The sequence below is a fragment of the Pinus tabuliformis genome, chromosome J, assembly GCF_031772625.1.
Source record: "Pinus tabuliformis cultivar Carrire ecotype Pingquan chromosome J, CPIR1, whole genome shotgun sequence".
In the NCBI taxonomy this organism is placed as follows: domain Eukaryota; kingdom Viridiplantae; phylum Streptophyta; class Pinopsida; order Pinales; family Pinaceae; genus Pinus; species Pinus tabuliformis.
Window position 1 is genome coordinate 10,442,787 of NC_142295.1, and position 22,572 is coordinate 10,465,358.

A 22,572-nucleotide genomic window follows, 5' to 3' on the forward strand; every position below is an offset into this window, starting at 1 on the left:
GATGTCAGACTAGTTTCCTATTTTCTGCGTCTATAAAAAGGCTGTCAGACTAGTTTCCGATCTTCTCCTGCTTTTATAAGGGGTTCTCGGACTAGTATCCGATCTAGATGTAGCTCAATCTTCAGCTCTCCATGCATTTTCCAAATCCCTTTCATCAAGATAGTTGAAGGCAAATACCTAGACAAATTCTTCCAGTGCTACTACAACAAATGTACCATCATCCCAATAGTTGCTTATTAGAAACATTCTTTAGGGTTGTCGTAATGATTTCAAATCCAGATGTAGCTCAATTTTCAGCTCTCCATACATCTGAATGACTTTCAGATCATGCAAGAATAAGAAAATACATCCACAAATTCTTGTACAATCATCCCAACAATAACTCATTTCAACATACTTTGCTTCAGAACCCTCAGGTGCAGTGTTGATCTTCATTCAAGCTCTATACCTTGAAAAATTAATGAAAACATGTGCTTCAACTCTTCTGTCACCACCTTGTTCTTTGTTATACCAGTGAGGGAGATTTGCTTGATTCTCCCACTTGATATTTCTACAGAAACCCACATATATTAAAAGATATAATCTCATCTCGATATATGGACGATTATGGCATCCTTCTCAGATTTGGTTCGAAAATCAGAATCCTAAAACTATGCTAGATCTTCTTTTTAAGTGGGTTTTCTTCACTCCATAAGGTTTTTGATAATTAGTTTCAGTCAACTTTTTCTTCTGGATGCATTCAGTATAAACATTTGCTTCAATGCTTAAATACAAACTACCTCCTCAAATGTTATTAAACCTTTAACAAAATATATGAGATAATAAATCAGAAATAAGTTCGAGAAAAAATAGGCAATTAATCACCTATAGGAGACTTTGCACATTAAGCTTCCCAGCAATAGTCAAACAGCCTCAGGCTTCCCGCGAAATACAATTGTGAAACTCCATATAATTTCATTCGTTTCTTCAAGCACAGAGTTGTCCCCATTCGGAAACACCAATGTTTTTGTCATCTCAGGTGCCCCCCTTGAACAAGATTTAATACGCGGAATATACAACTGATACATAAGAAAGACGATTTGGAGGGGGTGTATCCCATTTGCCAGTTTGGCAACTACCTTATTTCTATCAGAAAAATACTGCTCTCAAGAGCATCGGTTTCTATGTTACAATCTCCGCAACTTTCAAATGAAGCTAGTAGCCTATAATTCGATCATTTTGGGCAGAAGAATCAAATGCCCACTCATTTATCACAAATTTATTATTACATGCAGAGTAGAAATTCAATAAACCAACAATGTTACACGCTGCAAGAATAGCAGCATTAAAACAATTACACCACCAACTTTAATCTCAATTTTAAATTAGAAGAAACTCAATATAACCAACTGAAGCCATGCAGACTATCTATCTTAGGGTTAGGTCAAGCGTAGCATAGAGTAATCCTACATTATCTTATTTAAATGCAGAAGAGTCAAAAGCAGGAATGCAAAATGTCCTATTATCCAGTATCTTCAGGTTCCACTGCCATTGAAGGCAGCTCCCAATGACGAGCCTGGCCACTCTCTTCCCCATCCCAATCGCGCCTTTTCTTCTTGCTTTCACCATGCCTGGATCTCCGAGGAGCTTGATCCTCACTTTCACTGTCCTCGTCATTAGTGATAGCATAATGATTATTTCCAAATCCATCTTGATGTTGATGTCTTGATGTCTCAGCTTCCAATGTTTGCTCAGCAGTGTGCATCTGCTGGGCCTTTGAACTTGTCCTTTGATCTGTACCCAATGGTCTGTCAGTACTATGCTCAATTTTGCGCCTTTTTTGATCTTTCCGTCCCCTACCACCATTCCCAGCTTGTGGGGGGCGAAAGGGCATACCTGATGATCTATTTGGACGTCCAAGAGATCCTAACCCACCCATATAGCGCATTCTTCCAGCTCCCATCATTGCATTTGGACCATTACCCCCTAAACTTCCACCTTGAACCATCATTCTCGGCCCACCATGGGTATATAATCCATTAGATGGGGGAGGTCGGCCATGGAAAACCATTCCAGGATTTGAACCAGGCCCATCTATTGGTACAAAATTCATTCCAGAAGACAGGCCAAGATTTGAGAACTCAGGACCACTAAATCTTGGGCCTGGATGACCATAAGAGGGAAACCCTTGACTTGGACCAGCTGGTGCATTGAACATATCTGGCATAGCAAATCCTTCTCCAGTTCCCATACTGAACTTATCAAAGCCATAGCCATCACCACCAACCATAACAGGATGGAAACCCATGGGCTTTGATCCAGCCAATCCCATACCAGGCCTTACCATTGGCCCATGTGGAGGCCACATTGTTCCTCTTCCACGGCCTCTGCCTTGATTTGCACCAAGAGAATGACTTGAACTTTCTTCTTCCTCACTCTCATCATCATCTTGTTCATCATCATTATCTTCAAAAGGTACAATGTTTGGATCCTCATTCTCATGGGAATTCATGCCTTGGGTTTTTTCTTCTTTGCGTTTGGATTCAACAGCACATGCCGTGGCCTGAAAAATAACACCATATCATCAAAGTTTCAAACAAAGCAACTACTCTATCTACACTAGGTTTTCATTACAAACACAATTAAGATGTTCTCTTTCCCCTCCTCCCTCCTTCCAACAACCAAACCAAAAAAAAAAGAAATCTTCAAGTGATCCAAGCAAAGGTTGGGAAAATAACCCTTTCACCAGTTCTGAAAGACATCATAATATCTAATATCATATATGCGCCAATCAAAGGAGAAAAAATCCAAATGTGCATTAACAGCAAAGATAAAGAGTTTGTGTTAAAATGACAATCAAAAGAAGATAACCATTTGGCTATTCTTCTAAATCAAAAGGTATACATGTACAACACAAACATACCATAAGTTCACTGTCTGGCTCCAAATAGAGCAGAGAAGCTAGCTGCTCCCCAATAGAATTCTCTAGTTCTTGACAATCTCGGCTGATCTGCAATAAATGCAATCCCCATATAAGATAGTTCATAGAGGCAAACGATTTTAAGCATAAACTAATGATAAGAAATAAATCCTCTCAAGATCTAAGTTCTTAAAAGTGAACTGCTCATGAAGCAGACAGTCAGTGGAGCATAAAATATTACATTTGGTGTCTAACTTACAATTCATCAAAAATGCAAGAAAATGCAAACCACAGAAGCTACTGGGAGAATAAATTAGCCAAGCACATTCAGAATGGTACTCCGTAGTTTCTCATTTTATGAAGATTCTAGACATGTTTTTTCTGTGATAGCAGAGTTTTACAAGGAAAGAAGCTAAAACTAATTATTACCAATATCATCTTAAATGCAATATGCAGGACTGATGTTTCAAAAGTTTTCAATTCCAAACCAAGAAGTAAATCTTCCATAGCACCAAATGCTTGCGTGGTTATTTGTAGCTAAAATGTCACTATGATAGGCATGAAAGTACTTTATTTGTCATCTTATATCTGGGTTTATGGTTTAGAGTCAGGGTAGTTTAGGGTCCATATAAGTTCAGGCATTAATTTTTAACTTACATGCAAAATGCTAACTGCTGAGGGCTCTAACCAAAGCACAGAACACTTATTTCGATTTACTTAGACAATCATTCTTATTTCCATGAAAATTCCTTTTATCTGTCTTCTCATTGCTTGGTTACAGCTCAAGGACTCGGGGACTTTTTCAATCTTAAGCTATAGACTACTGGAAAAACAATACACCACATCTACAAAGTATATCTAGATATCTTAAAAAATTCCTACACAAGGCTTTTCTGCCAAGCTCCTGGAGAAAAAAAAAATACCAAAGATGAATTGCTAACCTGTCAAAAAGCATAACTGAAAAGATTAATGCAGAGGAAAAAGCTACACAACTGGTATGTGTCACTACTGTCCAAAGACGAGAAATTGTTGAAGAAATGTACTCAAGTGAAAGAAAATGAATGTTGAACAAAGCGTGTAGAAACTAAAAAACAGATTTGCCTCTACATAAAACGTAGATCCTATTTTTCTGTCATAAATCATGATCCCAATTATTAGCTCCAGCTCATTTATCTGAGTGTAAGGTCAAAAACGGATTGAATATGAGGTGATGCTCCAGTTGATAACACTCCAAAGGAGTGAAACAATGACAAAGACTAATGGATTGAATTGACACTAAAAACAACAAATAAGATGTTTCAATTTCAAGTTTCAAATGCTCAAATAGAATTTGAATTGGCACTAAAGACAGATTCATTTATGACGTTACAAAACCTAGTAAATCTTCAAATGCTCGAATAAAATGTTTAGCTTCCAATGTATGGATCCTTAATTGTCTGATCTCAAAAAATAAGATTTGGATCACTCAGCCCTCAGTGGTCAATCAATCCAATCTAGCTTGAATCAAGATTACTAGAAAATTAATTTTGGCAAAATAGTTGCTTGCTTCCACAGACAAGAAGCATTCTCACTACAGAACACAGAAGCATGCTTTGGCCCATTAGGTTTGGTCTATGTACCAATCTGGTTGGTAGAGTGGAACACAGACTGAGGTTTCACCAAATTTGGGCATATCAATTTCACTTTACTCTTTTACAACAATCTGTCATTGTCTATGGGCACGCAAATAGCCACCCATTTTGCCTGCTTCGAGGCAGATATTGAGCAAGCTGTATTGAAATGTTTTGTTGGCAGGACAGACAACCATCCAGGGGAAACTAGACCAATGTTGCACGAAGCGAGAACAACGCAAGTGCGTTTTTGGGAAGTGAAGCATCGGAAGCATCATTTTCCAAAAAAAGTTGGAAGCAAAGCATCTGTTATATATATATTTGCATTTATATTCAAAAACAACATCCAAAATGCCAAATTAGTTGCAGAAGCTATGAAAACATGCATATTTGTACATAAATCAAGATAGAAATGGCATCCATGGTACATTAATGATTAATTATTCGAGCATCAACCATCTAGATTCTAGCAATTACAAACAAATATCAAAATTTTAAGCATATCACAGACAATAGAAAGTAGAAAGTATCAAATTTTTAAGCATATAATAGAAAGTAGGCCATTAAAAATTAAAACATTCAAATAGTTTATCTAGCAACTGTCAACATGACCAAATAGTAATGCTTACAAAATAGGCCACCACCATCTGCACACTGAAATAGGAAAACTGAAATGTTCAAATTCACAACTCTAAAGTCTAAACTATCATCTATAGACTACAACAAATAAAGTAGTGAACTGTGAATCTATTTACTAATCTCTCCTTACACAACCACAACCGATGTGTGGGCCTCCACGTGGTGGTAGTGAAGTAGATGGTGGCCATGGAACTGAAGATGAAGCCGCTGTTGCTGCTGTTGAAGTCTTAAACATGGGGACCATGGCACTGGATGGGGGTGGCATCTCAACATGATCATAACCATCCTCGATAAGAGCATCCTCCAATTGCTCTAAATAGAACACTCCATCCTCCAAATTATCATCCTCTAGATTTTTGTCCCAAACCATCAAGTCTTTATGTCTTTGCCTCCTCACAGTAATGGGGCAACAATCGCAAGTTGTAATGAACATAAACCAAGCTCTTTGCCTGATTTACATTCAAAATGTCTATTTTCACATTGTGGATGAAACTATAGGTGCTCCAACACCTCTCTACAAAAGACGTGTTCACTATCTCCAAGAGCACCCATATTTCCAAACACTGTAGATGTGGATTAGCATCGCCATGCATGTTCCACCACTCAAGAGAAGACAATTTCCTCAATCTCTAAACTACATGATTAGTCCCAAAGGCACCAATGCAAAGGATGTAGTTGCTCAATTGTCTCTATATCATGTCATACTCCTCATCACGGACTAATTTATCCAATGCTTTCATATAACCAGCTTGAACATCTGAATCTTGGTGTGGTTTTCTCTTGGTTCCCCCACTAGGTGTTGGTGATGAAAGCTAATGATACATGATAGTATTTAGGTGTAAGAACATATTCTAAGGCATGCAATGGAATGTTTAGCATTTACACGAATATAATTATACAAGTTGACATCTCTAGGCTCAACAATATCTTTAATATGTGCTAACATGCTATCCATCTGCTCATACACCTCCCCAACTATTGACCAATCTGAATCTGTGAACTTGATCATGTAATAAATTGGCTTGATGAATTACAAAACATATTTAACCCATTACCAAAAGTGTCTGTCAAGAACAGTGTTCTTCACTACATTACTAGCATCTCTATTAGAGTTCATGTCATCCCATGAATCACACATCACCATAGCACTTAAAGTTTGTCTCACTTTCAATAGGTGCCTAAAGGTGAGATAATGGCTTGCAAATCTAGTTTTTGTAATCTCAATCAACAGCAACCTGGAGGAAGTGCCATAAAAGTAATTGACGCTTGTATGCCCTGTGACAAATTTAATGAGTTGCTTGCCTCTCTTGTATAGTTGATTAATCCATCCATATTCTTTATGCTTCACAATATCATAGATCAAAGATTTAATGTATTTCCAAACACTGTAGATGTGGATTAGCATCGCCATGCATGTTCCACCACTCAAGAGAAGACAATTTCCTCAATCTCTAAACTACATGATTAGTCCCAAAGGCACCAATGCAAAGGATGTAGTTGCTCAATTGTCTCTATATCGTGTCATACTCCTCATCACGGACTAATTTATCCAATGATTTCATATAACCAGCTTGAACATCTGAATCTTGGTGTGGTTTTCTCTTGGTTCCCCCACTAGGTGTTGGTGATGAAAGCTAATGATACATGATAGTATTTAGGTGTAAGAACATATTCTAAGGCATGCAATGGAATGTTTAGCATTTACACGAATATAATTATACAAGTTGACATCTCTAGGCTCAACAATATCTTTAATATGTGCTAACATGCTATCCATCTGCTCATACACCTCCCCAACTATTGACCAATCTGAATCTGTGAACTTGATCATGTAATAAATTGGCTTGATGAATTACAAAACATATTTAACCCATTACCAAAAGTGTCTGTCAAGAACAGTGTTCTTCACTACATTACTAGCATCTCTATTAGAGTTCATGTCATCCCATGAATCACACATCACCATAGCACTTAAAGTTTGTCTCACTTTCAATAGGTGCCTAAAGGTGAGATAATGGCTTGCAAATCTAGTTTTTGTAATCTCAATCAACTGCAACCTGGAGGAAGTGCCATAAAAGTAATTGACGCTTGTATGCCCTGTGACAAATTTAATGAGTTGCTTGCCTCTCTTGTATAGTTGATTAATCCATCCATATTCTTTATGCTTCACAATATCATAGATCAAAGATTTAATGTGTGCACCAAGCACCTAGACCAAAAGATCTGTGGATGAGTCTGCTCAATGATTTTTCCTGCTCGCTTACAATTTTCTGCATTATTAGTGATTACTTTAACCACATTATTAGGACCAACATCATTAATTGTTTTCAATAGGAGATCTACAATGTTTCGAGAAGATGCAGCGACGGAGGAGTCATGACTCCCAAGAAACACTGCACCACTAGCAAAAACACCAAGATCATATATCAAATGTTGGTTTCCAACATTTGTCCAGCCATTCAAAATAATGGATACCCCACAACCCGCCCTTCCTCCCCCACTCATCTATAAATCGTGTCAAAGCTCTATGAACCTTTTCTTTTTCTCCATCTAATAACAAAATTGTAGCTTTCTCATAGTTAGGCTCTTGTTCCTTTTGGGGCTTCATTGATGGTCTTAACCAAATCATGCCAATAGGGGGAGCGAAGCACATTGAATGGTATATCGCAAACATAAAGAAACCACACCACTTTTGCATCCACATCATCCCTCCCACCAATACTAAGGAAATTTGTTATTGTTCTTCTAGATTAAGAGCTTCCAGATGTTCCAATAGGAGTTGAAATTGTGTAGAGTCTAGACACCACCATCAAATCTAGATGTTGCATCGGACTGAAGTTTTTGTTTCTTACTATTGTCTTTTTTCTGCAGCCTCCTCCATTCTAATGTATTTTTTCCTTTGTTCCATTGATACAATAGGAAAAATTGAGATCCCTCTGGCACCCTTATTGTCATCACTCTCCATTACCCACAGATGCCTCCTCACATTGGTATATGAACCGCTATAAAGATTTCCACCATCATAATCATGAGGGCACATAAATTTGAAGGTTCCACCCTCTCCCCCCCTCTCAAGTTTTGTCACAAATATCCACAAGGGTGTTAATGAACCTTTTCCCCTTGCATTTCATTGCCCTCTTCATCCCCTTCCCCTTCAAACCCTTCCTCCTCATCATACATTGGGTCACTATGAGTGTGACCACTATCCTCTTCTTCCATTTCTTCCCTTTGATGCCTACCCCCCACCAACACCATGAAAACCAAAAATGGAATGATAAGCCAAAAGAGCACCATTTTCTCAAAGCTTAAATGGACAACCTACAATGAAATGAGGAAGAAGGAATCAGAAAGAGTAGGAGAGGAGGAAAAAACACAAAAAAGAAATACAAGAAAATGAGGGAGTTGGGGTTTGCACTTACCTCTTTAGCTCTTGAGAAGTTGAGGTAGATAGCAGCCTTGTTATCTCCTCCAAGCTCTTTGTTCTTCACTCCTCCAAGCTCTCCTTTGCTCTCTTCTCTAACCTCTCACAAATCCTCTCTCAAAAGTATGCTATTTCCTTTGGTCTCTTTTCCTCTCTTCTCCAAGCTCAAGCAAATGATGAAAGAATAAGGAAAAGAGAGGGGGGAGAGGCCTTTTAATCTCATCCTCACTCTCACTAAACGCACCCTACATACCACCTCTAATCGTAGTTGAGAAGGAAAAAAAAAAGGTGCCTCCTGCAGAACTGTGCAATTTCCCCTAGAACCACTCACGAACCACAGTGGAACCATGCACGGAACTGTAGTTCTGCTTGCAGAACCATGACAAAACCATCACAATTCCCACAGAGGCAGGAACTATCAGTTCTAGCCTCTGAACCGTTTGGGGGAGGAGGAGGGGGGGGATGGTTCCTGCAACACTGAACCCCTTGGTTCAAGTTTCAACCTTCAATCTCTATTACCATAGCCCCTTGGGGGAGTCTCCCTAACTTCATATCAGTTATTTTGCCCTCCTCCATAGTGAATTGGTTTTATTTGTAATGTTTTGTATTAATTAATGATGGGAAAACTGTGTTTGTTAGTTTGATAGTCGCTACATTTCAATCTTCAACCAGGCATCATCTTTAGGAGTCTATTTAAGCTCAGATATTGGATGCTATATTATGCCCATAACAACTACTAATCACTACCTTGGAAGAGAATTTAACCACAAAATGATTTTTTATTGTGCACTCCAAGTTTTGTTAACAGAAAATAGTTATCTTCAGCGGAAAATTTTACATTTCAACGCCCTTAGGACAAAATAGGGACCTATATCATGAGATAATTTAGTTTTAATGTGCCACGAAAAAGATTTACTATGACAATGAAAGTTAATATTTTGTAAAACTAAAACCAGACTTTGACAATTGACAAAGACAAGAAATTGATGGAAATTCAATGCATAAAATTCCTTCTTTGTAGAGTCATCATCATCCAGCCAAATAAGTTCTAATAGCATGAAATTGACTATTCGATTTAACAAATATCGACTATTTGATTTAACAAATAACATGTCCAATGTTCAATACTCTATTTTTGTTTATTGCTTCAAAGATGAACAATCTTGATTTAACAATGGCAAAGAATGGTCAAAATGGTGGTAATGAAGATGAGAATCAGGAAGGAGCCCTAATGTTGAAAATATCGTTTTGGGGATATATGACCAAGTGTCTAGAAAGAAACTTATCAGAAATGTGAGAGAAAATATCAAAAAATATTTAAAGGCATAAACTCTTATCTGAAAAACTCAAAAAAAACAAGCTACCTTAAAATATTGGGAAACATCGGAAGATCTATAGGACTCCAACATACATTTAAGAGTGGTGTTGCAAGAACCCCCCCTGCCGCCGACTCAGAGGTCAAAACCACAAACCATGCAGATCCATGCCCAAACCACGTTAGGAACCACAATTTAGCATAAAAAACATGCTTCTTGGTTTTTTGGAACCCTGATGGTTTTGTGCACCATTCCATAGGCAGGAACCGCAGATCCATGCATGGTTATGCCACAGTGCTCAAGTGGTTTTGAAGGAACACACACAATTCCACAAAACCATCCTTTTTTTATTTATATTTTCATCCTAGACCAGAGTTTGGGTGGGCCTAGGGTGACTTACGGGTGAGTTAGGGATAGAGAGGATGATGTTGAAAGGCCTCTTCCCCCTCTCTTTTCCTCATTCTTGCATCATTGGCTTGAGCTTGGAGAAGAGAGAAGAGAACAAAGGAGAGAGCAAGTTTTTTAGAGCAGATTTGTGAGACGCTGGAAGAGAGAGCAAAGGAGAGTTTGGAGGAGTGAAGAAGGATGTGCTTGGAGGAGATAACAAGGGTTGCCATCTACCTCAACTTCTCAAGAGCTAAAGAGGTAAGTGCAAACCCCATCTCCCTCAGTTTCTTGTATTTCTTGTTTGTGTTTTCTTTCCTCCTCTTCTACTCTTTCCCCTTCCTTCTTCTTCCTCATTGTCTTGCAAGTTTTCCATCCTAGCTTTGAGAAAAATGGTTTTCTTTTGGCATATCATTCCATTTTTGCTTTTCATGGTGTTGGTCAAACTCATAGTGGCCCAATCTATGATTAGGAGGAAGGGTTTGATAAGGGGATGAAGAGGGCGATGGAATGCAAGGGTGAAAAGCTTCATTGACACCCTTGTGGAAATTTGTGACAAAACTTGAGCGGGCCAGAGGTGGTGGAACCTTCAAATTTTTATGCCCTCATGATTGTCATGGTGGAAAACCTTATAGCAATTCATATACCCATGCGACGAGACATCTTTGTGGGGTAATAGGGAGTGATGATAATAAAGGTGCCATTGGGATCTCAATTTTCCCTAAGGTATCAAAGGAACAGAGTCAAAAATACATCCACATAGAGGAGGCTACAAAAAAAAAGTAGGAAACAAAAACTTCAGTCTGATGCAAGTGCATCCTCTAGATTTGGTGGTGGTGGCCACACTTCATCCCCTCTTGGAGATTCTAGAATTTGATCTAGAAGAATAGTAGCAAATTTCCTTAATATTGGTGGGAGGGATGATGTGGATGCAAAAGTAGTGTGGTTTATTTGTGCTTGTGATATATCATTCAATGTTTGTCGCTCTCCCTATTTGCATGCTTTGGTTAAGGTCGTCAATGAAGCCCCAAAAGGATATAAGACCCCAACTATGAGAAAGCTAGAACATTTTTACTAGACAGAGAAAAAGCAAAGATTCATAGAGCTTTAACATGGTCTACAGATGAGTAGGGGGATTGTGAAGTATCCATTATATTAGATGGTTGTAGAAATGTTAGAAACCAACATTTGATAAATATTCTTGGTGTTTCTGCTAGCGGTGCAGTGTTTCTTGCAATTCAAGACGACTTCTCCATCACTACATCTTCTCAAAACATTGTAGATCTCCTATTGAAAACAATTAATGATGTTGGTCCTAATAATATGGTTCAAGTAATCATTAATAATGCAGCAAAAGGGTCCCAACCCTGCTCCTAGCAGGAGAGAACTTGAGCCGGTGTCCTGCTAACCCGCTGGTCTGGACCCATCGCGGTAACTTCACACGGGACTTGTGGAGAAAAAGGGTGGCAGGATGCCTCCTGCTGGTTGGAAGGAGCGATGAAATGGTGCTTTATACAAGGTATGAATTTCTACATATAAACGGTCGATAAACTCACCTATCTCTCATCGAAATCATCCACACATATTTTGGTTTAGTTGCTTGGTGCACACATTGAACCTTTTGATGCATGATATTGTGAAGCATAAAGAATGTGAATGGATTAATTAGTTGTACAAGAGAGGGAAGCAACTCATTAAATTTATCACAAGGCATACATAGGTCAATTACTTTTATGGCACTTACTCCAAGTTGCAGTTGCTTAAGAATGCAAAAACTAGATTTGCAAGCTATTACCTCACCATTAGGCACCTATTGAAGGTGACACAAGCCTTAAGAGATATGACAACATGTGATTCATGGGATGACATGATCATTAATAGAGATGGTGCTAATGTAGTGAAGAACATTTCTTGACAGCCACTTTTGGTCACAAGTTAAATATGTTTTGCAATTCACCAAGCCAATTTATTACATGATCAAATTTGTAGATTCAAATCGGCCAATAATTGGGGAGGTGTATGAGTAGATGAATAGCGTGTTGGGGAAGATTAAATACATTGTTGAGCCTAGAGACATCAACTTGTATGATTATATTCATACAATGGGGAGGTGTATGAGTGTATGAGTAGATGGATAGCATGTTGGGGCAGATAAAATGCAATGTTGAGCCTAGAGACATCGACTTGTATAATTATATTCGTAGAGAAATGGAAAAGCAATGGGAAATGCTAAACATTCCATTACATGCCTTAGCATATGTTCTTACACCTAAATACTATCATGTATCGTGGCTTTCATCACTAACACCTAGTGGGGGAACCAAAAGAAAACCACACCAAGATCCAAAGGTTCAGGCTGGTTATATGAGGAGTGTGACACCATACAGAGATATTTGAGCAACTAAATCCTTGGCAATGGTGCCTTTGGGACAAATCATGCAGTTAGTGATCGAGGGGATTTGTCTTCTCTTGAGTGGTGGAACATGCATGGCGGTGCGGCTCCATGTCTACAATGTTTGACAATATAGGTGCTCTCATAAGTGGTGAACACTTCTTATGCAAATAGGTGTTAGAGCACTTACAGTTTCATCCACATTGTCAAAAGAAACATGTTGAATGTAAATCGCGCAGAGAGCTTGGTTTATTTTCATTCCAACTTGTGACAGTTGCCCATTATTGTGAATAGGCAAAGACAAATAAAGACTCGATGGTTTGGGACAAAACTCCAAAGGAGTGTAATTTGAAGGATGGAGTGTTGTATTTAGAGAAATTGGAGGATGCTCTTATCCAGGATGATGATGATCGTGTTGAGATGCCACCCCCATCCAGTGCCATCGTTCCCATGTTCAAATCTTCAACATTAGCAACAAGGACTTCATCTTCAGTTCCACGTCCACAATCTACTTCACTACCACCATGTGGAGGCCAATGAAGCAGTTGTAGTGGTGCACAGAGGAGAGATTGGTAGATAGATTCACAATTCACTAGTTTATTTTGCTAGAAAATCAAAAAGGTAAAGAGATGTTCTCTTGTTGATAATTACTTGTGATTGTAGAATTGAGGCTTCTGTGATCCATCATAGTTATAAGAAGAATTTCGGCGTAAATCACATATAGAAAGACCTTTGTCGACGCGTTTCGAACCAACTAGTGTGGTTCATCGTCAGGACAAGTTGAAGAAACAGATCCAGTCTAGCATGTTAAATAGTCTAAGCAGAGACTCCAACGGCTACAAAAGACTAACGGCTAATTTTTGACCTGGGTCCTAGCGTCAAAAATTAGCCTTTAATCTTTTGTAGCTGTTGGAGTCTCTGCTTAGACTATTTAACATGCTAGACCGGATCTGTTTCTTCAACTTGTCCTGACGATGAACCACACTAGTTGGTTCGAAACGCGTCGACAAAGGTCTTTCTATATGTGATTTACGCCGAAATTCTTCTTATAATTACTTGTGATTTCTTTGAGTTCTTATTATCTTTCTTGTGGTTTTCTTTTATCTTAGTTTCATCAAGCAATTACCAAAATCAAAAGACAAAGATTAAGGACACCAGATGTATGAACTCGGCCAGGGCTAAAACCCCTTTATAGGGGAAAACCCCAGTCAAAGAACTCTTCCTTCAGTAATTCAAAACGAGATAGACCCAGACCTTAGACCTACAGGGTTAGAGGTGGTGGAACCTTCAAATTTTTATGCCCTCATGATTGTCATCGTGGAAAACCTTATAGCAATTCATATACCCATTCGACGAGACATCTTTGTGGGGTAATAGGGAGCGATGATAATAAGGTTGCCATTGGGATCTCAGTTTTCCCTAAGGTATCAAAGGAACGGAGTCAAAAATACATCCACATAGAGGAGGCTACAAAAAAAGTAGGAAACAAAAACTTCAGTCTGATGCAAGTGCATCCTCTAGATTTGGTGGTGGTGGCCACACTTCATCTCCTCTTGGAGATTCCGGAACTTTTGATCTAGAAGAATAGTAGCAAATTTCCTTAACATTGGTGGGAGGGACGATGTGGATGCAAAAGTAGTGTGGTTCATTTGTGCTTGTGATATATCATTCAATGTTTGTCGCTCTCCCTATTTGCATCCTTTGGTTAAGGTCGTCAATGAAGCCCCAAAAGGATATAAGACCCCAACTACGAGAAAGCTAGAATTTTTTTACTAGACAAAGAAAAAGCAAAGATTCATAGAGCTTTGACATGGTCTACAGATGAGTAGGGGGATTGTGAAGTATCCATTATATTAGATGGTTGGAGAAATGTAAGAAACCAACATTTGATAAATATTCTTGGTGTTCCTGCTAGCGGTGCAGTGTTTCTTGCAATTCAAGGCAACTTCTCCATCACTACATCTTTTCAAAACGTTGTAGATCTCCTATTGAAAACAATTAATGATGTTGGTCCTAATAATATGGTTCAAGTAATCATTAATAATGCAGCAAATTGTAAGGGAGAGGAAAATCATTAAGCGAAATCATCCACACATCTTTTGGTTCAGGAGCTTGGTGCACACATTGAACCTTTTGATGCATGATATTATGAAGCATAAAGAATGTGAATGGATTAATCAGTTGTACAAGAGAGGGAAGCAACTCATTAAATTTATCACAGGGCATACATAGGTCAATTACTTTTATGGCACTTACTCCAAGTTGCAGTTGCTTAACAATGCAAAAACTAGATTTGCAAGCTATTACCTCACCATTAGGCACCTATTGAAGGTGAGACAAGCCTTAAAAGCTATGATAACATGTTGGGTCCCTATAATACTAGTGATTACCCCATTACTATTGTAGTTATACCCCTTATTTATATTGTTGTGCCCCTATTACCCCCATATTGTTATTTCTGTGCCCCTTAGAATCCCTCTATTGTTATTTTTGTGGCTTTATATTATTATTGTTAGGTCGGCTGGATTATATTGTGACTCCTTAGACTCCTATATATAGAAAGGAGGTTTTGTCATTTGTATCATCCAAGAATTGTTCATTTATGTAATGTAAAGGAGGTTGCCCCCTCGAAGAGGCTGAATTCTAAGGCGTTGATCTTTCTTTTCTATCTTTTCTTGAGCTGGTTTCATAACATTTGGTATCAGAGCTTTGGATTCTAGGGTTTCGCTGCTCCAAACAGGTCATCGTGGCATTTTCGCTATAACTTTTTTTCTGTGACGTTTCAGAAGTCGCAAAAAAAAACCCATTTGAGAAGACATCGCGCTGAACCTTGGGTCCGAATTTCAGAGCTTTTCGCGCGATATTTTCGGAGATATGATCTGAGGAAGTTGGTCTTTTTGCAGACTCCTGAATTACATTCAAAACAGGTGACCTGGGGAAAATCGTCATAACTTTCTTTCTGAGCATCGGATTGAAATTTCGTAAGAAGGTACAAAAAGAGGACGGACTGTAGTTTTCGTTTATATATTTTTCAGAGTCAAAGGTTGAAACAGTGACACGTGGCACTTCATACAAGTTCGCTCTACTGAACTAGTCTATAATCAGGTCACTGCGGGAGATTGCGCATAACTCTTTCTTGGAGAATCCAATTTGGATCAGACTAGTGGCATTGGAAAGAGGACACAGAAGGCTACTATAGGTCACAATTTCAGAACTGGATGATTCGAAATTACAGAGATACATCAGATTCAATATCAGGCTTCTACAAAGTAAAAAAAAGGTGTGTAGTTTTTTTTTAAATTTTTGCATAAGCTTGGTTTGAAGGAATTCAAAGGGCATAGTAGAGCATTATTATCGGTAACTGATGCCCCGAGGAAAGAAAATGCAAACACCTAGTAAGGAACCTGAAAGCTCTAGCATGACTCATGAAGAAGAGGAAGAAATGCAACATGATATATCAAAATTACAAGACCAAGTGCAACAACTGTCCCTTGCACAAAAATGAACAGAATCTAAGATGGATGGTCTAAAAAAAGATGTAGAAGCTAAGATGGATGGTTTAAAGAAAGGTGTAGAAGCTAAGATGGACTGTTTAAAGAAAACCGTAGAAGCTAAGATGGATGGCATGGAAGCTAAGGTGAATGGCATGGACGCTAAAATTGATGGCATGGGTGATAAGATGGAAGAATTGAAGATAAATATGAATAAGTTGCTACAAGAAATGGTCACTAAGGGTGAAAGAGTACTAAAGGAAACTCATGATGAGAACAAAAGAAATGTTAATCATGATTCCATAGACTCTAATGTTGGATCGAAGACTCACCATGTTCCAAAAATCGATATGAGGAAGTTTGATGGCAAGGATCCCGCCACATGGATATTACAGATGGAGCAATTCTTCGATCTCAATAATGTGCAAAACACACAAAAGGTACGTATGGCAACTTTATATTTGGAACCAAATCAGTTTGTATGGTATCAATGGCTTTGTTCTCGTAAACAATTTATCACTTGGGCAATTTTTACGGAAGAATTGATAGCACATTATGAGGATACAAAAAGCAACACTTTTTTTAGCCAATTGATAAGTCTCAAACAAAAGGGTTCAATAATGGAGCACATTGAGGAGTTCCAAAAATTGAACATAAGGGTAAAAGATATTCCAGAGGAGCATAGGATTGATGTGTTCATAGGGTCTTTAAAGGATAATATCCAACATGATGTGCCTTTGGGAACCTGATTCATTAGAGAAGGCATTCAGGTTAGCAAGAAAAATGGAAAGCAAAATTATGGCAACTAGGAAGCATACCATTCACAACTATAAAGACGGAAGTGTTGTTGCCCATAGTCTTCCACAACCTACAAGGTTGACACCACAACAATTGGAAGAAAAAAGAGCAAAAGGGCTTTGTTACAATTGTGATAGCAAATACACAAAAGGTCATAAGTGTGCTGAGAAGAAATTATTCTACATAGATTGTGAAGAGGAAGAAGAAAAGGAGCAAGAAAGGTCAAAAGAAGAGGATATATTCCAGGAACAAAGCCTAGATGAAGAACAAATAAATCCGACCATATCTTGTAATGCATTGGCGGGAATTACCACTCCTCAAACCATCAAGATAGAAGGACAAATCAAGAAGAAAAAGGTAATAGTGTTGATTGATTCAGGAAGCACCCACAATTTTATTCATTGTAAGGTAGCAAAAGAATTGAATTGCTTCCTATATCCAGCACCAGAGTGTCAAGTGATGATTGCAAATGGAGGAACAATAAATTGTTCTGGAAAGTGCCATAATATCAAGCTATCCATGGGAGAATATGTATTGACTAGCCCAATGCTTTCCATTCCAATGGGAGGTGCTGATGTTGTACTAGGAGTCCAATGGCTACAATCCTTGGGTACAATAGCTTTTAATTTTCATGAAATTTTCTGTGGAAGGAAAGGAAGTTGAATTAAGGGGTATTGCAGGGAAACCAGGAAAGATAATCAGCTCTAATGGCATGACAAAGCTTCTAAAAAAGGAGCAAAGAGGTGTAATTGCACAATTATGTTCGCTAGATGTTTCCACATTGGAATCATCTATTTCTCCAGATCTCCAAAAAGTCCTGGACAATCATTCCAAGGTATTTGAGACTCCCAAAGGTCTCCCACCTATGCGTGATCATGATCATGCTATTCATCTGATTCCAGGAAGTGTTCCTCCAAACATCAGGCCGTACAGATATCCATATGTCCAAAAAAGTGAAATTGAACGTATGGTTGCAGAAATGCTAGAGGCTGGTATAATTCAACCGAGTCAAAGTTCTTTCTCAGCTCCAGTAGTATTGGTGCACAAGAAGGATGGATCATGGCGCATGTGTCCAGATTATAGGGAGCTCAACAAGCTCACTATTAAAGATAAGTTCCCCATTCCTGTCATTGATGAATTACTGGATGAATTGCATGGATCAATTTACTTCACCAAGTTGGATCTTCGTTCGGGATATCATCAAATCAGAATGAAGATTGAAGACATTCCGAAAACGGCATTTAGAACTCATGAGGGTCATTATGAATTTTTGGTCATGCCTTTTGGCCTTACCAATGCACCTTCAACATTTCAAGGTTTGATGAATTCAATTTTCAAACCATTCCTTAGAAAATTTGTGTTAGTATTTTTTGATGATATACTAATCTACAGCAAGTCTTGGAAGGATCATGTTGAACATGTTGACAAGGTGCTACAACTATTGGAGGAGAAACAATTATATGCAAAAAGATCCAAATGTTTCTTTGGAGTCCAGGAGGTGGAATATTTGGGTCATATTGTATCTCATGAAGGAGTTAAGGTAGACCCTAGCAAAATTAAAGCCATTAAGGAATGGAAAATCCCCACATCCATAAAGCATCTGCGAGGATTTCTTGGGTTGACAGGGTATTATCGCAAGTTTGTTAAGAATTATGGGAGAATAGCAGCACCTCTAACAACATTATTGAAGAAAGATTCATTTTCATGGACTCCGGAAGCAACAAAGGCCTTTGAACATCTTAAAGAGGCAATGTGCCAAGCACCGGTCTTAGCTACACCGGACTTCACAAAAACCTTTATTGTGGAATGTGATGCTTCAGGAAATGGAATTGGTGCTGTTCTAATGCAAGATGAAAGACCCATTGCTTTTGAAAGTCGTCCAATCAAGGGAAAGTTTTTAAGCAAAGCTATTTATGAGAAGGAAATGTTGGCAATACTCCATGCACTTAAGAAATGGCGACCCTACCTAATGGGAAGACACTTCAAGGTAAAAACGGATCATGATAGCCTTAAATACTTTTTAGAACAAAGATTATCCTCTGAAGAGCAACAAAAGTGGGTCACAAAGATGTTGGGTTATGACTTTGAAATCATCTACAAAAAAGGGAAGCAAAATGTGGTGGCAGATGCACTCTCAAGAAAGGATGAGGATGTGGAAGCATTGTTGTGTGCCATTTCTATTATCCAACCAGATTGGATAAACGAAGCAAAGGAGGAATGGAAGAATGACGAAGAAGTGTGGGCACTTATTCGAAAGCTACAACAAGATTCCAGTACTTCTGATACATTTAGCTGGCAAAATGATTCGTTATGGTACAAAGATCGCTTATACCTCTGTAAGAATTCCCAGCTAAAACAAAAGATTCTTATGGAATTGCACACTTCTCCCTTAGGAGGGCACTCAGGATTTTTAAAAACTTACCACAGGGTTAAGAAGGAATTTTTTTGGGATGGCCTTAAATCAGATATTCAAAAGTTTGTGGCGGAATGTTTGGTTTGCCAACAAAATAAAGTTGAAACAATTAAGACACCGGGTCTATTACAACCTTTATCCATTCCAAGCCAACGTTGGGAGGAGGTTTCAATGGATTTTATCACAGGTTTACCCAAGTCTGAGGGAAAGAGTGTCATCATGGTGGTAGTTGACAGACTTACCAAGTATGCACACTTTTGTGCATTATCACATCCATTTAAAGCCAGTACAGTTTCTACTGCATTTATGGAAACAGTTCAAAAGCTACATGGAAACCCAAAGATTATTGTAAGTGACAGAGATCCCATTTTCACTGGAAATTTTTGGACAGAATTATTTTCTTGTCTTGGTACTCAGTTAGCTCATAGCTCATCTTATCATCCTCAATCTGATGGGCAAACTGAGATAGTAAACAAATGTTTGGAAGGATATCTTCGTTGCTTTGTATCTGATAAACAGACACAATGGGTCAAATGGTTGCCTCTGGCTGAATGGTGGTATAACACTTCCTTCCATACAGCAACAAAAATGACCCCATTTATGGCACTTTATGGGTATCAACCACCATCCATCACATCATATTTAAGAGAAAATTCTAAGGTTCAGGCAGTGGAACATCACATCGAACATCAACAACAAGTCCTCCAACTCTTAAAGGATAACCTCGTGTTGGCACAAAATAGAATGAAACAACAGGCAGATCAACATCGCAGTGAAAGAAGTTTTGATGTAGGTGATTGGGTATTCCTACGGCTACAACCATATAAGCAAATGTCCCTAAAGCAAGCTAAGAAGGATAATAAATTATCACCAAAGTATTATGGTCCGTACAAGGTGTTGAAAAGATTGGTACTATGGCATACAAATTGGAGCTTCCTGCAGCTTCTCGATTGCACCCAGTTTTCCATGTTTCATGTTTAAAGAAGGTTATAGGCGACAAGCTCCCAGTTCAAACAATATTGCCAGAACTTGACGAGGAAGGAAAAATTATATTGGAACCGGAAGCAGTCACAAAACAAGAACTCGACAGCTACGAAATCGATCAATTTCAGAGTATCTTATCAAGTGGAAGAACTTATCCGCTGAAGATTCCACATGGGAGGATGAGAATTTTATGCAGAAGTATCCAGAACTGCTCAAGCGTTGAGGACAACACTTTTTTGAAGGAGAGGGGCATGTTGGGTCCCTATAATACTAGTGATTACCCCATTACTATTGTAGTTATACCCCTTATTTATATTGTTGTGCCCCTATTACCCCCATATTGTTATTTCTGTGCCCCTTAGAATCCCTCTATTGTTATTTTTGTGGCTTTATATTATTATTATTAGGTCGGCTGGATTATATTGTGACTCCTTAGACTCCTATATATAGAAAGGAGGTTTTGTCATTTGTATCATCCAAGAATTGTTCATTTATGTAATGTAAAGGAGGTTGCCCCCTCCAACAGCTACAGCCCAACATCAAACCAGAAATTTTGGCCCCAACTTCACCAAAATTTTGGCCCAGCTTTAGATTTTCAGCTTCCTAGCTACTGCAGAATTTCAGCCCTCCAGCAGCACTCCAGAACTTCGCACGTGTGGGATAGGAGAGAGAAATTGTGGTTTCTATTTCAATATGATGACCTCCTTTGCTAGACTCTTCCTTCTTGTCCCTTGAATTTCGCAACTTTTCCTTGCCCAGAATTTGCAGTTCAAACTTGATGAGGTGATGCTCCAAATGAAGTCGAATTGTTGCATTTATATGGGTGATTTTGTCCCTCAGTTAAGCCGACTTGGTGGAGGAGGCCTAATTGACCTAGTTTATATTAAAATAATTTCCTTTCTGGACAAATAAATCCCAATAAGGGTTCTTTACATTATGACATTGATAAGGACACTTAACATAAACCCTATAAGCCTGCAACGAAAGCATTGACCTATAAACAATTGACCCAAGCATGAAACCCATGCTTTAATAAGTCAATTTCTTTAATAATAAAATTTCTTTTTCTTTCTTTTGATAGATACATTACATCATGACTCAAGTACAATTATGAAGACCGACACTAGTTACATTCTTCACAAATCACTCTTAACTAGGGAGGTATTCATAATTACAAATATATAGAGGTACATTGAAGATGTCCAAAATGAACTATGAAGAGTTCTAGCACACTCAATGTTACGGACTAGAAACCTGACTAGGGTATTCTATCTGGGTGGGACTAAGATGGACTCAAGCTTTCAACCACTCTAAGTACCATCAGGCCCACTTGATAACCATCAACCCAGGGATCTAGGTGTGTATCCAAGGTCAAAGCTCCATGACCAACCCCGCCCTCCCTCTTTGAGATCTAGACATCAACACATAGGCTAGCAAGATGTTCTCCCAAGCATCCACCATTAGATGTTTCATCTCTCCCTAATAAACTAGATATATCCATTTGTCCAAGCATGCTTTCCAAGTGTTCTTCCTTCTTTATAGAGAGATTTACCTGTTCAACTACAAAACCCAATCAGCAATAAACTTTCAAATTACATACAAGTAAACACAAACCTTTGGGGTCCTTAATCATTATGATGTTGCTTATATCATCATCAAGTTATCCATATAAATCTTGTCAGAAGCTTTATCTTCTTTTATTTCTTCAACAGCACCAAACACATCTTCAGATCTTCTCAAGTCTTTTGTCTATAGTACTTTTGCTTACTTCTCAAGTCTTTTGTCTATTTACTGTCATACCCTTTCTTCTATCTAAACTCCCTCTCAACTTAGGTAGATCAACCACTTTCTTCTATGAGATCAAAGAACCTTTCATGGCTTCATTCCTTCTTATGGCATCAAGGTCATCTTGATCATCATAACTTTCTTCATCATGCTTATACGATCATCTTCATCATCTTGAAGATTATGTACCTGCAAAACTTTAATACCAAGTACAACCAAATACAAACACATAGAAGCATGAAGTTAACTATAAAATTAGAAGCATCAAAACATTCTAACTTTAGACATCAAATACCTAAACCTAATTAGGTTCATAATCAACAAGAGTTACACACTCAACTTCTTGCTAGGGTTTTGTTACAAACCTTAGACTATGTCAACAATTCAATCAAATAACAATCATACTATACATCTAAGGTTTCAACAATTAGGTTAGCATA

At 38.3% G+C, this 22,572-nt stretch overlaps 1 protein-coding gene across 1 annotated transcript in view; it reads right to left on the bottom strand.

Moving 5' to 3' along the window:
- Positions 1 to 934: 934 nt before the first annotated feature.
- Positions 935 to 22,572, bottom strand: part of LOC149225174 (30-kDa cleavage and polyadenylation specificity factor 30-like) — a 131,350-nt gene continuing 109,712 nt past the window's right edge. The window contains exons 6-7 of the mRNA XM_089376972.1: positions 2,903 to 2,989; positions 935 to 2,542 (exon numbers count right to left, since the gene is read on the bottom strand). Of these exons, the coding sequence (XP_089233098.1) occupies positions 1,502 to 2,542; positions 2,903 to 2,989 (1,128 nt within the window). The 3' untranslated portion in view covers positions 935 to 1,501. The remainder of the gene's footprint in view (positions 2,543 to 2,902; positions 2,990 to 22,572) is intronic.